The sequence below is a fragment of the Microtus pennsylvanicus genome, chromosome 16 (genome assembly GCF_037038515.1).
Source record: "Microtus pennsylvanicus isolate mMicPen1 chromosome 16, mMicPen1.hap1, whole genome shotgun sequence".
Taxonomy (NCBI): Eukaryota; Metazoa; Chordata; class Mammalia; order Rodentia; family Cricetidae; genus Microtus; species Microtus pennsylvanicus.
This window is the reverse complement of record NC_134594.1, coordinates 24967204-24989700: the sequence shown is the minus strand read 5'-3', so window position 1 is coordinate 24989700 and position 22497 is coordinate 24967204. Positions and strand designations below refer to the sequence as shown.

Sequence of the window (22497 nt, the reverse complement as noted above, 5' to 3'; positions counted from 1 at the left end):
TGTAAAAAAAAAATTAAAGCTACAAATTGGTAGTGTTTACGTCTTTCCCAGGTGGAATGCGGAAACGAGTCAATTAAAGGTAGCCACCTGCCTCTTTTTAACTTGGAGGATGTGACGGGGCCAGGGACAGTACAACTTGTTTCTGCAGAGGCAGCGCATGAACTGGCACTCACCGTTCAGACATTGCCAATAGCAATTTTAGAGATGAGAGCCAAACAAAAGGCTAGCTGTCCTTGATACTAAAGCCAAGCTGCACGGCAAAGGAGGTGGCTAGCTGGAAGACCGGCAAAGGTCCCTTCTAGTCAGGCCATCTTTGGTTGTCCCCCTCCTTCCCATTTACTCTTTCCTTGGTGGAACGAAGTGAATTGCAGCTCCAGACTTGTCAAAATAGTTCTGGTTTCTTGTTCTGTGTTTAATTTGCTGCAATGTTGGCAGACACAGACTGGCTCACCAAAGAGGAATGTCTTTGGCTGTGTCCAGGGTCAAGTGCACTGGCAGTTGCTGTAGAGTCACTGGGAGCCAGGGTGTGACCCAGTCCCTTAGGCCTGGCTCTGACTTAGTGGGATGCCCTGGGGCTACCACTGAGGCTCGCTGCTGCTGCTGCTGCTGCTGCGTCTATCCAGAGCTAAATACAGCTACAGGCTTGTATTTGGAAAAGGTCCTGTACTCACCCAGCTAACTGGTTTAGCTCCTCTGAGGGGCTTGGTTCCTGTTCAGGACAAGACCTTGACTACTAGGGGAGGAGGGGGAAAGCAGTCCAGATAGGAGACATTCTAGTAGGCAAGGAGGCATAAGAGGGAATGGCTGTGATACATGGATATGGTGGAAACAGATGATGGAAAAAGTGGGAGAGCCTTGGTATAACGTCCTGTCTACTTGGGCTGTTATAATATGCTACAGGCTGCGGGGTTATACACAATACCAATTTGGGATTGCCAAGAAGATCCAGAGGGTTCAGATACTTGCTGCCAAGCTTGACAGCAAGTGTTTGATTGCTAAGAGAACCAATGCATGAACACACACACACAATGTGATTTAAAAAGATGGCTAGGATGCGCATTTGCATTGGGTGGTTGTGGCACACACCTTTGATCCCAGCACTTGGGAGGCAGAGGCATGAGGATCTCTGAGTTCGAGACCAGCCTGGTCCACCTACTGAGTACCAGGATAGCCAGGGCTACACTGAGGATTCCTGTCCCCAAACAACAAACAAGCAAAAAGATACAAATCTGGTCTCGTGCAATCAAATAAATCCCATTTCTGAGGGTTCTGTAACCATTATCACCATGATCTAACACCTCTTAAAGCTTGCGCCTCCTAGTGTGATGACAGTGAGGGCAGGGATTCAAACTTGTGACTTTAGAAAAGGCACACAAACGTTTAAACCGTAGCATGGGTTGAGGTATCAGGCTAAGATTCCTTCTCCAAATAACCCTCCAATCCACAATGTCTTAGTAGGACTTTAATGTCTTTTCATCTATCCCATGGAGTCTCCTAGCATACCCACTATCTGTGGAGGTTCTAGGAAGACCTTAATACAAGTGGTTTTTGCTTGTTTGTATGATGAACATACAGTCAACAGCCTGTTTGGGGCACACCAGAATGTTTGGCCAATTCTAACTTTGGAGGTGCAGGTCATTGTGATGGGGCAGGGGTGAACTCATTTATTAATTAGCACAGTAACTCTAGCAAGAAGTGATGTAATCCCATTTCAGACAATCACTCTCAACAGAACTGGCATCCTTTTATATATTCCGATTCCAAAGACTTCCTCCCCTCCCGCCTTCACGTGTGACGCTTTTATCAACTAGCTACTGCACCATGTACCTTTCCCAGTCAGTCATCCACCTGCAATTTCATACAGGTTTCTCCCCAACCAAAGGGTCTAGTACAGGAAAGGTATACCCTCCACCCCTTTGGCTGCTTTTGCTGTCTAAGTGGCCAACGATACCCAAACTTGAAGTCTTAGCGTTCTCGACCTACTGATGTGTAGTGGAGGTCTGTTACCTCCCTGCTGCCTCAACCATGCTCTCCACCCTCTCTCTGGTTCTCAGCCCCTTCTTTCCTGTCTCTCAAATCTGTGCCACCCAAACCACTGGTCCCAATACCTTCATACTCCCAGTCAGTGGTGTGCTGGTAAAGACTTAAAGGCCCGCTCTACATTCGTTTGTTATACACACTCCAACACAGAAGACGTGCAATAATTAAAAAATAACCAGTATCTTCAATGTCAGTTCCATCAAGCCAATTGAGTTTGGCAAAATGACATCATTGGTTTTTGTTGTAGGAAGCAGGACCACATTGCTGCCCAGGCTGACCCCAAATTCACCTCAGTCCTTTCTCAGCTGACATCACAGGTGGTTTAATAGTAAGCACATGCAACTGAATTGTTGGTAATTATTTAAAATGAGCATGCAAAGTTCCCAAGTTCTGGGGAAGATGCACAGATCGCCACAGCCCACAGTGACCCTGCATCAGTCCTTTTCTCCTGGTTCCGTATGGTATGGAAGAACTGCCGGGAGAGGTCATATAAGGATAGAGACCCTGAGTCTACTCTAGATTGCAGCGAGGGCTAAAGAGGCCCAAATGTCTGGCACAGGACCACAGTGAGGAACTTTTTGGGTAATAAACACCACTACTTCATAACTGGGATGTAACAGATTTATAGTTCGTAACTGGTACTTCTAGAGTCCCCAAGACAGTATGAGCTGATTAAACTGTACTTGAGTATGGGTCTGGTAAACTGTTTACACAAGCCCTTTCTCAAGATGGAGGCAGCAAATGAGAGCCTAGAAAACACTGGAAGTGAACCTAGGAGCTGGTCAACTTTCCCACTTATAATGTGGGGAGATGCAGGCCGCCATCCCAAGGGCCCACTAAGGAAACAAGTCCCCGAAGTCTACAATGACCTAAGGTAAAGCCAATTAGTACCCAGTCTTTCTCCCTGACACAGGAAGTCTCTGACACAGCCTTGTTAACCTTCATATCAAACCTGAGGCAGGTCACCTATCCACCAGCAGAAAGTCACCACCCAAGGACCACACTTTTTTCTTTTATGTAGATGTCCCAAGTGTTTCCAGATTAACGGGTATCTCTGGTGTATCTGATGTCAAACACTTAAGTGCAAAAAGACCTCTGTCTCAATTCATCAGTTAGAGAACTCTAGTCTAAAATGATCTACTAAAAAAACGTACTCTCAACAGCTGGCTCACCTAAGGTCAACTCATTTAGGCGGAAATTTCAGTAAACTAACAAGCCCAAGACCACAGAAACTCCAGCAACTCTAAGAACCCAACATGGTGCCTATTTACATAGCGACAGTTAATCTCCATCAATGTGACTGAATTTCACATCACTTAGGATTGCCTGTAAGTGGTAGTCACACTGGCAGAGCTCTTCCTGCCTGGCATGCCCATGGCCTGGTTAGGGTTCTGTCATCAGTACGCAAGAGCAGCTGCCATTGAGATCAACTAAAATCAGTGAAGCGTGCCTCTCTGGCTATGTCTGTGAGCGCCATTACAGGGTCAGCAGGAAGAAGATTGCTCTGAACCGGCAGTACCATCTCTGGAGCTGGGGATGCAGCATATATAAAAGGGGAAGGGAAAGCTAGCAAAACCAGGCCTTTTTGTTGTTGCTGTTTTTTGTTTTCTCTATGAAACAGTCCTAGCTGTCTTGGAACTCACTCAGTAGACCAGGCTGACCCCGAACTCGGGATTAAAGGCGTGCACCACCACGGCCTGGCCCTCTTCTACTTCTTACCCACCACTTGCCAGGAGGAAGGGAATTTTCTCTGAAACTGTTGAGCTAAAATCTTGTCAGTTTATTTCAGCAACAAAATTTCTGAGTAACACTATACATTTCTGAGTGATTTCTAAAAGCTGTTGTCAGGAGACAGTTTATGGAAATGACTTACAAAGGCTCGTTGAATAGGGCTCGTCTGCAACCCCAATGCCCAGGAGGCTAAAGCAGGAGAATCATGGCTTCTAAGCTAGCCTGTGCTATGTAACAAAGCCTTTCCAACACCAGAAGGCACAAGTCTATTGCAAAGTTGTCCTCTCTTCCTGGAGGATGTAAATCTATTCCTTCAGCTGGTGGCTTCCAGTACATTCAAGACTTTCATGGCTGGGGCTTGTGAACACTATAAACAAGTTCGAGGTTTAAAATCACCATTAGTATAAGTTCATGTGGAATATCTGGGGGCAGCGTGAGTGCTTCCTCAGTTCGAATTTCCTCGGGCACCAGCACAGCCTCTCAGCTGACACTGAAGCCCATGAGGCATAAGGGTACAAACCTGTAATCTCAGCAGTCAGCAGGTCAGGAGGCCCAAGTGCTACATGGTCTACAAAGTCCCCATCTCACAAAATTCCTAACTTCCAGACATAACATTGTGGGTTAAAGGGCTATTGGGCCTTCAGTTCTTCCACTGTGGCCCCCTTTAGTGCCTGGCTTCCTACATTCTCCCTGTCCTCCTTCACTCGTTCCCCAGCTTGGAAACTTGAAAACATCCTTCAGCCCATGTATACAGCTTATCACCGAAGCCTTGTTTCTTTAATTTTCGGGGGAGAGGGGAGGGAAATGGGAACATTTGACGAGAGGTAGCGGTAGTTTTTACTTGTATTGTGAGTTGAGTGTATGCAGTCCTGCTACATCATCAGAGCCCAGCTATAGGCCCACAGGCCGGGCCTGAGCACCGTCAGATGGTCTAAGGTCAGTGTGCAGGTGATGTACTTCGGAGATTCATACTGTAGGGTAGCTGGTCCCCAGGTCAAGGAGCAACCCCAGGCACGTAAGGATAGACAGACTCTACGGTCATATCTCACCCACAGCAGGACCTACGTGCTGTTGAGAATCCTTCTGTCTCCTGCCACTTAACAAGAAATGTCTATCTAGGGCCTGATCTTAAATGTTACAAGGAGCTAGTTAGTAGGGTTCTGAGTTCTGTTAGGCTATACCAATCAAGGAGGCCTACATTTGTCCAAATCAAAAGCTTTCAAAACTCCCTCAGCTTAGGACCTGCGCAGCGGTGTCTAGGTGCTTGACCCGGGGGCTGGCAGAGCCGGCGGAAAGGGCGCCTTCGGGCAGAGGCAGACCCTTAGTGCTGTGGAGAGTGATGGAACCGGGAACGAGGGCGCAGTGATGCTCCCACCTTAGCTGCTGTCTATCCCGATGCTGCCGAGATGGCAGGTGCCTGCGCAGGCCTGTGGGCCTCCTACCACCGATTCATGGATAAAGTGGAGTTGTTGCTGCTGGAGAATTGAGGCCACTATACAACCACCTGGCAGGCCCAGAACAGTTTTTTTTTCCCCCTGGGCTCCAGTAATAAAATGGGGATTGGTGTGTGGATTAACTGACGAGGCCAGACCTTCAGAGAAAGTCAGCACAGCTCAGTCCACCGTGCTGATGGCTACAGGGTCTATTTGGTCAAGGTTCTCACGTGTAATTATACCCAAAATTGGAGTTCGCTCGCTGTTAATTTCTTTATGGGGTCAGCAGGAGCCTCTCAGTTGTTTCGCATTTGGAGATATAAGCAAGAACTCAAAGCTAAAAGAATCTAGTAGGAGTTCCTGATCACCTGAAACATGCATATGTGGACAGAAACACTGGGACCTAGTTTATTTAATTATTGATAAGGTGATGCTAACTGTCCTGATAAAATTTGAAAAGAATGAAAAAGAATCTAACTGTAATTAATAGCTAGCACTTGACTCCACAGAAAAATAAAGCAAACTTTTAATAACAGTCTCTTACATGATTCAAGGAACGTACCTATGAATAGCACTAACATTGTTCGCTACCACTTGTCCTTAATAAAGCTTACTTGATTATATATATAAAGAGCCTCAGCTTAGATAATGCTCATTATTGTTTTGTTTTCTGTTCTACACACTGGGCTTCCGGCCACCACACTTTAGAAGAAATAGTTCTGCTGTGAGATGGGGGAAACCCCACGCTGACCTTTTGCTGTCTAAACATACACGAGAATTCCCCATTTCTTCATTACTTTAACTCACCCATTTGCTTGTAAGGTAGAGAAGAAAACAACCAGAATCTTATCTTAAAATATAGTCTTTACTATGTTAATTGAAACCTTAGCTCATTTCTTAGGCAGTTTTTGAAAGAGCAAATACATAGAAATACCTTTGCCCTGCAACCACTGAGATCCTCTTCTTTGGGCAAGATATGTACTTGGGATCCCTGGCCTTGGAAAGCCATCATGTCTGCCACATCACCTCACGTTACTCTAACTGGGACCCCGATCTCCCCAGACCATCCTGCCTTCGGTCTGGTATTAAGGTTATATACACATTTATAATTACTAGTCTAAATGAGGGTCTAGGCATTCCAACTGTTTTTTGAGACAAGGTATATGCAGCCCTGGCTATCCTGGAACATACCATGTAGACCAGGCTAGTCTGTAACTCAGAGATTCACCTGCCTCTGCCTCCCAAGTGCTGGGATTAAAGGCTTATGCCATCCTGCTATACTCTGTAGAGCAGGGAGTGGTTCTCAACTTTCCTAAAGCTGCGGCTCTTTAGTACAGTTACTCTTGTTGTGGTGACCCCCAATCATAACATTTTTGTTACTACTTCCTAACTGTAATTCTGCTACTGCTATTAATTGTAATGTAAATTGTTGGGGAATATTATTTTTAGATGCAAGTTTTGTTTATGCTGCATTTACCTGATGGTCCTAATAAAGAGATGAACAGCCAATAGCAAGGCAGGAGCAAGGATAGGTGGGGCCGGCAGGCAGAGAGTATGAGAGAAATCTGGGAGGAGAGAAGAAAGAGGCAACAAGAGAACAAGGAGAGGACACCAGGGGCCAGCCACCCACAGAGTAAGAAAGAAAATAAGACGATAAAAGGCCAAGGCAAAAGGTAGTAGGGATAATTTAAGCTAAGAAAAGCTGGCTAGAAACAAGCCAAGCTATGATCAGGCATTTATAAGAATAAGCAAGCGTTCATGTGGGATTTACTTGGGAGTTGGGTGGTGGGACCCCCAAAAGCCAAAAGTAAAACATCACATACCAGTAAATATTTAATATGCAACCCCTGTGAAAGGGTCATTTGATCCCCAAAAGGGTCATGTCCCACAGACTAAGAATCATTGCTCTAGACTGTTAACTTTATATTGCACTTCTTCATATTAGGGACCATGGTTTGGTTGTATGGGGACGGTTCCCTCTTTCCTCCACAGGAAATGCCAGATCTGAATAAGCCATTAACAGCAGGGTTGACAAGGTCTGACTCAAGTGTTTTGATAGCTACATAAAGACATTCCTGACCAAGAGCGTCTTTCAAACACGAAGGAAAGAAACACACCAAGCCACTTAAAGGTAATTTATGTACATTTATGGCTTTATACAATTATAGTAAAGATTGTTCTTGTATCTGTAAGTACATCATCATCATCAGGCACTTCTCAGATAGTATTGGAACAGGACCATGGAATCTGCACGGTTACTCAGTCAGGTGGTAACGTGTGGGAGGGTGTGACTATCCTGATGGAACTTACATGGCGACCGCTGGCCGCAGCGCCAGGCTGCTCTGTGTGCATCAACTATGATGCACATGACACTGAATGATCACTCCCCAGTTGAAGCCAGAGACAATTTTCACTTAAGAGCTGTTAACTAAGAATTCCAAGGTGGTTTTTTTTTTGGGGGGGGGGCATATATTCAGCAGTTGAACAAGTTCAAAGTGTATACCTTTGGGGAACGGTTTCCATTTTAAGTGTCTTTATCCCTTCTTGTTATATTCCAGGATTCGCCGTATTTGGTAATTAATTTAGACTCAGTTTGTCCCAACAGAACTCTCCATGGCATACATTTATCACTCAAATATATTCCATACATCTACATTATGGGAACAATACATCTTTATATTTAAAATATCCGAATAGCTCTATAATACAATATGCTTTGAATAACAGTACAAACCAAAGGAAATAAATCAACCAAGGCTGCATAGGTGAAATCATTTCACAAAGCAATCATGTACAATAATATACCAGGTACTCTAGAAAATGAGCATTCGTACAGAAAAGGACTCCCAGAGGCCACACAATGTTTGCTTTTAAAGAGACACAAAGTCTTTCCTGGACTTCACTGTACCCCAGAAAACTACACATGATTCATTCACGTTATGATCTTAACATTAAGGAAGCTGGGGGCTGAGATTTATGCAGCTTCAGGAGGAAGACACGCCTCCAAGTCACTCAGCAACATCCGCAAGTCTACCACTGATTATTACGGTTGTAGTCGCCTCTGTGTTGAATGATTAAACACAGAGGCTCTTTCTGCAATGAAGAAATGGCACAGGAAAAAGTGAGACCTAAGTTCTTTTGACACCACTGAGTTCTACTCTGACCGGAGGAACTAAGGCTTCTAAAATGAGCCCTGTTTTAGAGTGCCGAACCAAGATGATGATCAGAGGTGCAGTAGTCAAAAACAAAACAAAACAAAAACAAAACAAACAAAAAGTCCCAGCGGGAAACTTATGACAAAACTAACCAACAGTGAAAATCAGGAATATCTGTTTTCTTGTTAATGCGCACAGAAGAAATACTAAGCAAAAGGGGAGGTAAGTAACACGTTAAAAACCAGCAGATCTGATTTGGGCTTTGTACACAGAACCAGGCCTTCTCAAGGCAAAGAGGAAAGCTGCTGTACACACATTCCTCAATTTGCAGTAGCTTCAGGCACTCAACAGGACTTGGAAATGTTGATGGATGGAATGGGAGGCAAAACCAATTATTCTGGTCTTTCAGTTACAGGTAACGAGAAAGTATTAAAAGTTTAATGTTTGAGATACAAGTTAGGCTGCTCAAGGCCAAAAAACACCTCTCAAATTCTTAAGTTAAGATTTCAAAAAAAATGTACACTTATACCAGTTGGCTTTCGAGTTTATTGTCTCAATTTTTAACTAGTTCTATGCCATGTGGTAAAAAATACAAAGCACTACGTAAATCACCCAAGTCCTGTTTTCAAACGTCCTCCTTAGGTGTACACTGTTTAGAGCCAGAGAACAGGGACGGAGACTGAGAAGTGACATGATTCTTTCCAACCTGGATAAAAACCAAGAGCTCAGATGATGAGGAAAACCCCAGCTAGACAAAGGAACGTCATTCTAGGCCAAGTTCTCCTTTCCTGGCCCACAGACAGGAGGCTTCCCTGAAGGAACAAGGCATCAATCTGCTGTGGCCTCCCCTAGGGAACTGTGACAATGTGACACAGGGCATCTGTTTGGAAGGGCCTACTCGGAGCATCTCTAAGAACGTGACATGGGACACCCACCTCAAGACTTGCTGCTATGCGCTGCACACAATTCACTGGGTAATAGGAGCAGGTAAAAGTTCTTTAAAATACACACATAAAAACATATTAAATTCTTCTACATACAAAACACAAAGTATCTGTAAATATACATCACTTTTCTGCTCAAACAGGACCAGAAACATTGTGTATGCAAGTACTAATTACAATGATTTAGGATTAGTCAGAAACATCATCAGGTAGCATCTCAAAGTGTACAAACCAGTGAAGCACGTATAAAATTAGTACTAATCCAGTTAGAAATACAAAGTGAAAATTATGAATGCTGCCCCCAAATACCTTTGATTTCACAAATTTACAAGCAGACAATGTAACAAAGTAGACTCTAGTTTTAAGAAAACATTACAGTTCAATATCTATTCCAAAAATGATCAAGTCCTAACAATAACATCAAAAGTCATTTATCTGGAAATTAGAACCATTTTAAGGTGTTTGTACAAATTTGCAAATAACAAAATAAACAACAACAAAAATAATAGAAAAGAACTGTACAAAGCTGGCACTTAATCTTATTCTGCCCCAAAGTTTCACAAGTCCACTTATTCAGCAGATTGATCACAGGCTACTTGTTTCTCAACGAATCCTGTGGCAAGATGATAAGTCATTCAGCAGAGGTGCAGAATGAAGATCTTAGTTCGTGATTCATCACTTTCGCAGAACACAGGTAGTACAAAGCAAAGTTTATCAAGACATGAGACCATCACAGCATTACAAAAAGAGTATAAACTTTCCTTGGACCAAGTAGATATTAAAAATACACACACACACACAAATACAATTCTGTGTCTACTGCATATATACAAAACTTGAAAGCACGCCAGGATCTGAGTCTTTTCTGCAATTACACGGTGTAGTGAGTTTGGCACGTCATTGCAATGGTTCCCAGCGGCACAGTCCTTATCTGCAGGAGCACATAACCTGCAAGCGCCGGGCAAACATCCTGTACAGGAAAGTGGCTCTGCTGCCAAGTCTGATGAAAGGAAAAAAAGGATTTTTTTTTTTAAACCAAGAAAACTAAAAGGAGGGTGAAGGGCATCTTTGGACTGCTTCTCTCAGTTCCATCTGTCAGACACTCTGCAGTACTTTTAAATGTAGCCTAAGGGGGAAAAACACACACAATGAAAATACAGTCAAATTTAATTCAATTGTATTTAACCAATAGAGTAACAGGCACACTTAGGGGTGAGGGAAGCTTCAGCTTTCTCAAACAGCTCCAACATCATTAAACAGGGGGAAATTCCTCATTATTAAAAAAGGGGGGACCTTTGACATCTGATTTGTAACAAACTTGTTCATTTATTCAAGAGCTGGTAAAAAGAATGCAGACATCGAGAAGTGAAAAGAAAATATAAGCTATCAAAGGAACCTGCACTGTATTTTAGCCTCAGAAGGGAAACTAAGCTAAGCTGGGAGGGTGGTGGAGGATGGTACATATGCTTCCCGGCATGCATAGTTAAGTGACATTAGAAAAAAAACCCAACATGATCCCAGGGAGTAGTTCTGCCGGAGTGCTGTCCTGGGTTAGAGCCCCAGTACCACACAGCCCAGGCATGTGGAGATGTCCAGATACAGAAGATGCTGTCTTTATTTTGAAAGAGTCTAACCATGAAGACATGGGTAACTGTGTCCCTCTTTCAAGTCCTTTAGATACCAGAGGGAATGAACTTACCTGCTCGCTAACTCTTAGCCTGACACCCAGCTGTGTGTCGTAGTCTTGACACTGTGTGGGAAGCTTTGGTTGGGCAACACATTATCAAAGTTAAAATCCAAGGTATCTCCATCCATGAGGTCATTCCGAATGATGGACTCCATGTCACAGTCCAAGTGCTCGATGAGCACTCCATCCAAGTCACTTGGGAGCTTCTCCTGGTGGAGGACACCCATCCTCCCATAGCCATTGCAGCTGCTCACAGAGGAGTACCCACCCAGGGCATTCATCTGCATGGGGTGGGACAGAGGCACTTGTAACGGTGTCTTCACAGCGGTCAAGCGGTTCATGGCAGGCGTGTGAGGCATGGGGTTCACCCCGTGGGGCAGGGCGCGTCCATTGACTGAAGATGTTTGCTGTGAATGTCCAGGGTGGGTGTGGGAACTGGGGTTCATCATTTTGTTATGAGATGCCTGGCTTCCATAGGCTGGCATGACTGAATTAGGGCCCATCATCACATTCTGGCCCAGGACCCGAATGTTGGGCTGGGCTACTCCAGGATCAACTGGTGACATGATATCACTGTGGGGAGGAGAGTCAGAAGTCAACAGCTCTTTTAAGAGTCCTGGTGCACAGTTATACTGGTTCAGTCCTCCATAACTGGATTTGCTGTCCTGAAGAGTCTGCATGGGCATCTGGGGCAAGGAGCTCATGCTGGACTGGCCATACGTGTACTTTGAGTAGTTTGGGCTGGGTGAGTTCAGACTGGTGTTTGGCGGTGCAAACGAATAGCAAGGTGTCTGCTGCATCATGCTGCCAGGCGAAGACTGGGTTGATACAGTTAAAGGCGTTGGGGATGACAGAAGATTGAGATTATCCAAAAGGTTTTCCATGTTTTCGGGATTGCTGATTTCAGACAGACTGGGCAGAGTGGAAGCCATCTTTGCAGCAGAAGGCGGATACACCAGAGAATGCACATCCCCATCTCCTAGGTCATCCTGTTCCGTCATGATGGGAGAAAGCCTCCCACTGATCGTACTAGCATTTGAGCTGGTTCGAGGACGAAATGTACTCCAGTTATCAAAGTCATCATTGCTGTGGGACCCAGGACTTGCAGGCCATTTAGAAAACTGAGACCCAGGGCTGTCCCCGGGACCCTCCTGCCCGGACTGGAGGGATGCTTTTTTCTTGGCAGCTCGACCCCGGCTCTTAGCAAATTTACTGTTGTTGTCCATGGACGCAGCTCTTCTCCGAGGCGATTTTCCACTCTTGCCTCCCTCTGGGTTGAGCATCCACCAAGAACTTTTTCCAGTCCCTTCATTCTGCACACGGATAAACTTACTATGAAGGGACAGGTTATGACGAATTGAATTCTGTAAAGCAAAACAGTATGTTAGAAGGATGGCACTCGCCGCTGGGAAAACGTACTGTTCCCCATGATCATCACATAGTTCCAATCTGAACAGCCTAACAGTTCTTTACTTGTGAGGAGGGCAAATGTACCGCAGTACTTATGGCAGAAGTCAACTTCACAGTCTCTTCTCGCCTGCCACCTTTACATGAGTTCTGAGGATCAACGCAGGTCACGAGCTAGGCTTGTGCCACAGGTGCCTCACCAACTGAGCCACACCACTGGCTCTCAACAGAAGAAATAAACTCACTATAAAGGACCTCAAATTGGTGTACGAGAAATAGCATTTTTCTTTAAGACATAATTAGTGCTTATGTCTTTAATTAATTAAACACGATTGTGTTTTCTTTTATACAGATCAGCTACATTTCTTTTATATACAGTTTCTGAACCTATCTCAAAAACAAAGCCCTTTCCGATTTTTTTTTATTACAAAGTGAGATATTTTATATCACTGGGAGGACAGAATCACAGAATGGGGAGAGAAAGCATGATCTATCCCCTCCCTGCTTGGGAACCATATTGCAGACAGACATTCAGCAAGCACTTGGGAGGAAAAGGTAGGAGGATTGTGAATCTGAAGCCAGTGAGCTTCCTCACAAGGCCCATTCCAAAAAACAAACAAAAACACAAATAATTAAGACCTTAATTCATTTATACCTTGAGTCTTTGTATCAGACAAGTAAAAATAAATATAAAGAAAACAGTTATTCTGTTGAGAAAGTTAATTTGCCATAAAATGGAACGTTTAAATTCAAGAACTCCTCTAACAGAGATCAGGAAACCACCAGCTCCAGGACCTGTACAAAAGAGCGCACTTTTCCCAGAGAGACATGAGAGGAAGGAGGGTGAAGACGGCACCCTAAGTGACACTCCTCTGCTCCTGTTCAGTAGGGGTGAAACACACCCACAGCAGGTGTGTGCAAACTGCAAACACATGGGGGAATAAATGGGCCAGTCCCTTAGTCCTTAGATGAAGAAGTGAACTTGGAGGAGCCTGTGACACCCACCTAGGGAAGTGAAAACACTTAGTTCAAGGAGGTAGCTCATTACTTAAGCTTTCTGCCCCAGCCCCGTCGCTAACTGTTCACCTGGCAGTCCTATTAGGTCCTGAGAGAGCTAATCCCAAATCCAGGAACAGGACTCTGGGTACCTCACAATCTTCAGAGTAGAGCTATGCACATGGCTACCCACTTTTTGGCCTTCTCTGCCAACTGAGTGCAAGGCTTAGCTGCCCAAATACTCTGTGGCCCCTCTTGGACCACAAAAAGACTCTAACTAGATTTGTGGTCACCCGAGAAGGCAGCCACAATGCCCACATCCTCATGCTGTTGACCGGGAATGAAGGTGCTCATGTGCCAACCATTGTGCCAGAGCAGAACAATACAGGGGCAGACTTCCACATGACCCCGACACATTCACGTCTTTTCTCAACAAGAAGAGGAAAACAAAAGGAATGTAGTGGCAACCTTACTTTCTAAAGACAAAAGTCAGAGAGAGGCCCAAGAGAGCTTAGAAACCCACACTTAAAACGCATTCTGCACTACATTCCCCCCGAGGATTGCAACACAGCAGCTGTGTGTCAAGTGCTCTGCCAGGGTGCATGGCCTAACAGGAGCTTTCTGGTGGGATGCCAGGCAGATATGTAGGTATGTGGCGGTGGTAGTCAGTCTCTCTCTCTCTGCTCAGACTTCATTCTATACTCCTCCTTGGGATCTCTCCCAACTCTAGGGCCTGTTAATGAGGGGACAGGTGCTGAACTCCAAACCTCTCCCAGAGAGATTAAGGGATACATTTCTTTCATGTTGTATCTCAATCCCGTAATTTTCAAAAACCTTGCTGCCCCAATCCTCCCTGTCATCCTCTCCCCCACCCCATCACCCTGAGTTAGCTTTGGCTGCCACGACCACCAACACTAGTGATCAAAAGTCCCAATTCCTCCTTCAAAGCAGCAGTCTGCCTGGGGTGGGCTGGAAAGCAGCCAGCTCTGTAAACCTGCATTCTGCAATGCCGTCTACATGCTGGAAGTCTGGGCATTAGCACAATATTCCATCATGACAATTTCATTCTCTGAACACAATAGGCACACAGATAAGCTCTGATGAAACCTCTGGAGGAGAGGAAGCTTGACTCCTGTCCAGTCACATTTAGTTAATAACAAAGGAGTATGGGGGAGGAGATCTTCCCAGAGATCAGCTTCCTGACTGCCTGCAACTAAGGGGGGGTGGGGGGGCAAAGCTCCATAACACCCAGGCCAGGACGATCCTACAGACCATGGCAAGCACATGTGAGGGAGGGGCATTCTCAACAGGACTGAAGAAGACATAATAATAATAAAATCTTCAAAATAAAAAAGTTTAAAAACAGTTCACTAACTTCTGGGTGAGTATCTACTAACTGCTTGGACTTATTTTTTTGCTTTTGTTCTGGTCATAGCAATCCTTTACTTATCAAAATATCATACTACATATTTTTCTGAGGACATTTTAGGTCACTCTGAACAACAGGACTGTACACTAGCTTTGCCAACAATTATCCCCTTCCCCCAACAGGAAAAAAGTTTGCTCTGCAGGGCTTGTTACATAAATTCCTGTTTTTCATGCAGCCAGTGGGACATTAAAGAAGGGGCAGGGTTGGGGAGGCGCTGTGTCCACAATTCTCTGCTGAGCTGCCTGCAACCCTCCGAGCTGAGACAGTGTGCTCTCAACACTGCCACAGTGAGAACCACGGATAGCACGCTCACCCAAACCCTGGTTCTCTATGACACCATTAGACGGCTACGGCAGGCCATCTCCTCTGTATTAGCCAGTCTGCTAGCTTTAGGGGCACACTCAAGTCTCAGCCACATTCCTGGTGCTACCTGCGTGGCTGAACACTGCATGCAGCACAAGACACCCCAAGGAAGCCTGACACAACAAGCTCTGGCAGTAAGTTAGACAGAGGCCCTGGTGGACTCTGACACTCAACCTGTTCTGCTCTTGAGCATTCTTCCCTACACCCTACAGACCAGACTCCAAGTCCCTAAACACAAGAAGATTAAACTTAAGTTTGTAATTAAAGTCTTGAGTAGATGTTCTGCACAGAAGATAAATTCAATAAACCTTTGTTGACCGACACCCCAGAAACATTACAGGGAAGATGCGATGTCTCGCTGTTATCTCTTAGGCATCCACTCATGTCCTAGATTGTGACAGCTCATAGTATGGGGCTTTGTTTTTGCTAGAGCAGGAAAGGATGGAGGAAGGAAGGAAGACACGGGCTACCCTCCAGAGATTTTGTGAAGGGAAAGGAACAAGTAGGGAGTCATTTGACAACCCAGCAGATGCCTTCCAAAGAACTGTCTAAGAGTAGCAAACTCCCCTCAGCTCTATCTCGAGGACAGTTCAACCCATTAAACAAGGTAGTGCATGTGAAGATGCTTGTCTCCATCCAAACAAATGAAGTTTACGCTACTGGAATAAGAGCATCTTTAGAATAATATGTTTTATACTTGTTTATATTATATATACATATCATATAATCTATTTTTCCCACTAATACAAGGAATTTATATATTATTTTCTGGAAATAGTAACTCGTGTTGAGAAAGGTTATGGTGGTCTTTAGACATTTCTACAGTACTTGTTGCCCCCCCACCCAGGTCTATGCTGAAAAAAATTGCCCAGCCCTCTGCGTACCAGTTACACTTAAATTCCAAACTTTCTTACTGTTCACAACCGTTACAGATACCCAGCAAGTCTCCACCCCCTCCTCCTGCTTCCTCTCTTACACTGTCTCTTCCTACACTTCCCAAGTGAAAACAAACTAAATTCCAAAAGCAGCAAATCTCACGATTCAGAGTTCCCATCTGAGTTACTAATAAAACGACTTTAAATTGTCTGGTGTGCTTGCAAATGAGAAAGAAGTCATGTGACATTTGCTCAACAGTTTGTGTGTATGTATGTGCATGTCTATCGATATAAATTGTCAACAATGTACACATAATTGGACTCAAAAATGTCACAATGGAAGATTTGCTATGGACAGTTAATCCATGCCTTTCCATAAAGATGATCTCATTTCCCAGAGCCTCTCCTCACCTGAACACTGCTTAAACCATTATCTGTCTACACAAATGTCTTGGCACTAGTCTGGTGATCCCAAAGCTCTCAAACTCATGGTCCTCAAAGTGCTAACACAAGTTAAAGGTGCTAACACAAGTCACCTGGTCTACACTCTCAGTGACCCTCTTATAGGCCATGAGAGGAGATGTAACTGGAGATTACCAAACTGCTGTGGATTCACATTTCCCTCTAAACTGCTTTATCTGGCTCAACTCATTCCACAGTAAGGAGAACTACTTTCAGGTAGTCTTCTACCGACAAAGGATGTGGGAGAGTCTGCTGTCATGTAGGTGAGGGGACTCATGGGTATCGTGGGAAGCCTCCTGCATTTGGGGAATGCCTGATGAGGTAGAACCAGAGGTGCTGGCCCTAAAATTAATCTGGACTAGGCAACCCCGAATCAGTCAGTGGTTTCAGTGAACACTGGCTCTTAACATCTGGTGGTAGCCATGGCGATCAGAAGACTACCTGTAATATATATATATATATACGTATATATATATATGCGTATATATATATATATACGTATATATATATATATCAGAGTGCGCTAGTGTGCATAGAAAGAGCTTGAAATATCACTTTATACAAAGTGAGGGAAATAAACTGGCTACTTTGTTATAGGAAGTAAAGGAATATATAAACAGGAATTTTTAAGCCATCACGAATGGTTCCAACTTGATTAAGTCATTCATCACAAACTTCCTGTTTAACAGGCTTCCTCAGGCTTGTTTCCCTGTCCTCACAGCTGAACTGCAATCCTTGGGTTTTTCTCCTCCTTACAAAGATTGTAGATTTAATTCTAGTAGTGTTTAGCATATTTTGGTGTCTTTGGCAGCTTATATCAGAATGCCAACAAGATTGCTCCAGGAAAGGGAAGATAGGCTAGTTGACAAATCAAAGATCATAACTGAGATAGTAACTATGAAAATTACTCTTTTCCTCAAATACGGATCCTTAGGATTACTTTACGGTACCTACCACAACTGTGGACGGTAACTTCTGGCTTCTTAAAAATGTCTGTACTGCAAAGGTCTGTACAGAGTGGAATAGAGTAAATCCTGCACGAGTGAATTCCTGGGTCAATGTGTACTTTGACACGGGGATGGCCAAAACCAATTGGCCCATGGGAAATGGCAAGTTCTTTCTCTGAGAATTCTCTATCCCTACCAATTCTCTAAACAAGGCCTCATTTACATTAAAAAATTTAAGCTGTACAGAAGATGGCCTCACTGTCAAACAACATCACTGCTCCCCAGGAGTGAAACCTAAGGTACTAAAGGAAAGATGGGACAGAAAATGGCTTGAGCCGTCCCACGCTAATGTGGAAGAAAGGGTATGCTTACATCCTCCCCAAAGTGAAGCGACCTGGGAAACAACTCAACAGTTCTATTTCTGAGATGTCTGCTAATCATACTCTAGAGACAAATCCGGTCGTGTAGAGCTTGGTCACGTTCTTCTACACCTATTTATATTAATGATTCCCTTTCCTATGATGGGTACCGCTCTAATCACCTGGAGTCCTAGTGGGCTCCATTCAATTATTCAGGGTGATCTATAGCCCTACAACTTATCATTTAATTTATCACATGGATATACAGTAAGTATGTGTGAATAAGGCTCCTTCAAATAAAACCAGATAAAACTGTAAAATGATTTGGGCCCATCTTCTGGTTGACTAGATTCAATAATGATAGCAAGGATATTATGGTGCAATTGTATCGACACACCCTAAAATACAAAAGATTATCTCTCTTGCGAATATTACAAAAACAATCACTGATGAGCTTTGGGTCTTTAATTCCTTTCACCTGTAAAACATTCCTTTTGTTTTCGTTGCTATAGTTACTGTTATGCCCCCCCTTACCATCTTTATAGCCTAGTGAGAAGCATTAAGCCCTTGATGAAGGCTGAAGATTCATCCTGAATATTTAAGAAATAGGGAAGGGGGTGGGGATTGTAGGGAGCACAGGAAGCCCTGAATTAGTAAAATCCTGACTAAATGTGTATTTCAACATGAGCACAGCCTGTCAAGGACTCCAAAAGATGATGGAGGAAGGTCATTGGTTAAGTAATAAAGAAACTGCTTGGCCCCATAGGTTAAAACATAGGTGGGAGGAGTAAACAGAACAGAATGCTGGGAGGAAGAGGAAGTAAGCTCAGAGTCGCCATGATTCTCCCACTCCAGGCAGATGCAGGTTAAGATCTTCCCTGGTAAGCCACCTCGTGGGCTACACAGATGATTAGAAATGGGTTAGATTAATATGTAAGAGCTAGCCAATAAGAGGCTGGAACTAATGGGCCAGGCGGTGTTTAAAAGAATACAGTTTCAGTGTAATTATTTCGGGTATAAAGCTAGCCGTGCGGGTGGCTGGGTGGCGGGACATAGCCCCGCTGCTCCTATTACTACAAAAAGAAACTGGCAAAGCCATCATCACCCATATGGGCAAGGCAGAAGAGAAATGACAAAGGTTTTCTTGAAGTCTGAACGTGAGTGTTAATGAACTAACACTGATCAGTGTGAGCACAGGTGATCAACTGTGGCTTCCTGCTCCTGGGGAGTGGGGGATGTTACAGCCTGAGACTGTTCTTCCAGAGACTTCCTACCCAGACTAGTTACCCCTCCTCCTGTGCTATACCTATTCAACATGCTCAAGCTCCAGGGGCCTGGCAGTGGTAGAATTAAGAGAACCTCACCCGATCCCAGTGTCATTGCTTGTGCGTGTGTATGCGTGTCCATGTGTGTCCTTTCTTCATCCCCCTGCTGCCCCAGGCAGGCAGGGTTCTGGGATCCAAGCTGTGTGGGACATGGCAAAGGACTTGACATCTATTCTAAAACCCTGACCATTTAACCTCAGAGAACAAACTTTTAGAGCCCCTAAGAGCATGAAGGGATGGAGAATTCGAGAACTTACAAAGAACTGCAGGCAAATTACAAATGAGTGGGTCTGTTCTAACTATTAAGAAACAAAGATGGAAAGTAGAGGTACCACAACCTTAAAAAGCGGAGAACAAAGCTCTGGAACAAGAAATAAAGAAGTCCATGGCTTACCAGCTCGTTAGTCAACAAATCTATTCCATACTAAAATCTCATTTACTATTTAAGAAAAAGTGCTCTAGAATGGGACTTTTTAAAAGAAAATGTACCAAATAATATTAATTCTGACAAGTTTTTGATTCTTGGAAGTAGTAATTTTTAATAAATGGTGTTTCACCTTTACCATAAAATTTAACTATGTCCCACAGGACAGCCTATTATTAATGAAATTACTTTTGTGAAAAAACAAACTTTTAACATTCATATTGTGAAAATGACTCGGTGGGTAAAGTGCTTACTGTATAACATGAGGACCTGAGTTTGAATTCCCCAGAATCACATACACCTGCAAACCCAGTGGGAAGATGAGAACAGAGACAGAGGCTGGTGGCCCGCCACCCTGGCCATGTGCAGGAGAACACTAAGGGCCTGTCTCCAATAAGGTAAACACCAGCATCCAAGCTTGATGATCACAAGCATGCCTTGATAGGTAGATACCACATCACACAGAGATTTAAGAGAGAAAGGAAAATGAAATGCTTCCAAAGACAGGTGAGAGCAGCTCTTTTACATGCATCTTCCCCTCCAGCCCAACCACAGGCCATTTATCTTGATCACAGCTCATCTACAACCTCTGTCAACCACTGAACAAACTACTTGACACTCTACAGGCTCTGGTCTAAATGCCACAAAATCTAACAAGGCCAGTGTTGCCTTAGTTAATAAGGTCCCAATGGTAGATATAGCTAAAATCTTGTTCTCCCATAATCTACCATTGTTATTATTTTAAAGGAATCTACAAATGTTTCAAAAGGAAGCTCACTCTCCTGGGATTAATTCCACTTCCTTATACCATGCAGGTGTTCCCCAGAGCCCTTAAACCTCAGTCAGAGGGACACAGAGTCCAAGTATTATCAAGTACACAGCACTCACCCATAATTCCCCTCCTCTGGTAACCAAAGAACTCATCCTTTCTGAAACTTCTACAAAATTTTTATGTATATGGGTGTTTTGCCTGCATGTACATCTGTGTGTGTATGTGCCTGGTACATAGAGGGTGGAAGGGGGTGGTGGATCCTGGAGTTAACTAATGGGTGTTGAGCTGCCACGTGGGTGCTGGGAATGAAACCCAGGTCATCTGTCAGAGCAGCAAGTGCCCCTAACCACTGAGCGTCTCTCTAGCCCCAAAGCCTTCCCTTAAATGACTGCTCACAATGCAAACCCTTTCTGCTGCTCTTTGGAAACAGCTGTTTAAATAGACAAGGCCCCACCACAGGAGAGTATTAAGAGGAATCTCATTTGCTGGTAAAGTGATTCTGCTGTTTCCTAATGAAAATCTTTGTCTATTTTACAGGCCATACCATTTTTTTCTTAATCTAAAATGGTTCTATAAACACACAGCATTAAAATGTAATTAAGTACTTTATCTATTTGGCTACAAGAATTAAAAAACAAAATAAAAATCTAAACAAAGTAGCACATTAGGACCTATTTCCTCCTGATAAAGAACTTTAATTGAATATAAAAGTAAGTGCAGAGTAGACGTTTAGATCAACTTTAAGGATTTTCAAAAGTTTAAAGACTAAAGTAAACTTTGCTAGAGTTACAGCATTTATTCCTCTAACATATACAAGTATAATGAAGAACTGCACATTCTTTGTAATATAATAGTTTCTTGCGAAGCTTATAGAGAACCTTGTCACTAGCTTGTCTATTCTGGCAATAAAGGCTCATGCTTGCTAAGTAGTCACTGCTGGGGTAATAATACCTTCACCCCAAATTCCTAATATTTGTCTCTAATTAGATACCGAAATATTGCGCTGGCTGACCCAACATTAACAGAACTACAGGACCATCACTAAGTAAAGTCCCATCACATGCCCAAGCCAGGTTGTTCCCAGACTTCCCACTGACAAGAGGGCCAGTAGGCCTTTGGTGTAACAGCCCCACCCTTCACCCTTCCTTCGGAAGACAGTCTCCCCAGAGCTGCTGCTACCTTAGCAGCCCTATCTGCAGACAAATGTTTCTACGATGCTGTTCTATTAAGGTTCCTGAAGACCATCAGGCACCATGACCCCTCAAATTCTCCAGCGCCCACCTGAAAGCCATGCCTCCCAGTCACAGTTTTGCTTCTTCTTTCTTAGACCTTGTTTCTGCCCCGCAGTCAACAACCACGCTGTGAGTGCAGTTCTACCTCTGAGAGAGAGCACAACTAAAACACAAAAGGAGCAACTCGAGGTGCAGCAGGTCAAGCATATCAGCTCCAGGGAGGGAGAAAGGTGCTTTAGGTGCTCACCCCAGGACATTCTGAGGAGTGAAGACTGGAAAGACTCTTCCTATGGTATGCCCTAGGGCCAGGTACAGATGACCCAGGGCTGTCAAAGTCAGAGAAGTCAAGGAGGATGAACCGTACAGAGGATCCACCTGCAGCACTGTGGGGGCACCCCTGCAAGTCTCACCACCGGGGCAAGTTTTCTTATATGTGACCTTTAGCTTTATAGCTTGAAAAGTGTCTTCTTTGAAAAAGTTGGTATTATCATCATAAATTAAGAGTACAAGATTATGGAATGTCACTGGCTATATCAACCATACTCCATGGCAGGTGCCACACACAGATGACCCCAGCCAGGGACAAGGCATGAAGTTCCACACCACCTGATCCTTAGTGGTAGTACACTTTAAAGTACTCCGTGCTGTTTTACTCCACAGTGTTCAGTGTTACTGAGTTAAGTTCCTCCAAGTTGTCTTTGTATGATTCTTCCCTACTCTGAAAAGCATCCTCTCGTCTTCTGATTTAGGAGACTACTGACCCTAGAATCTAAGATGGTAAAATACTGGAGTGGGAACTATTTGTTGAAAACAAATTTAAAAGCCTCCCTCCATGAAGTCTGTTTTTAAACATTTTATTCAACATTCTCAACATCTGGCAACACGCAAACTCAATTCTTCTATTTTGATGGTTTAT

General features: G+C 43.9%; 1 protein-coding gene and 1 pseudogene across 1 annotated transcript in view; one reads left to right on the top strand and one right to left on the bottom strand.

The window, feature by feature from the left end:
• The first annotated feature begins 5177 nt into the window (after window positions 1-5177).
• Window positions 5178-5555, top strand: LOC142836418 (mitochondrial pyruvate carrier 2 pseudogene; annotated as a pseudogene).
• A 2304-nt stretch (window positions 5556-7859) lies between these two features.
• The window catches only part of Foxo1 (forkhead box O1), an 80682-nt gene continuing 66044 nt past the window's right edge, over window positions 7860-22497 (bottom strand). Inside the window, exons 2-3 of the mRNA XM_075950369.1 lie at window positions 11003-12354; window positions 7860-10429 (exon numbers count right to left, since the gene is read on the bottom strand). Coding sequence (XP_075806484.1) covers window positions 11017-12354 — 1338 coding nt within the window. The 3' untranslated portion in view covers window positions 7860-10429; window positions 11003-11016. The remainder of the gene's footprint in view (window positions 10430-11002; window positions 12355-22497) is intronic.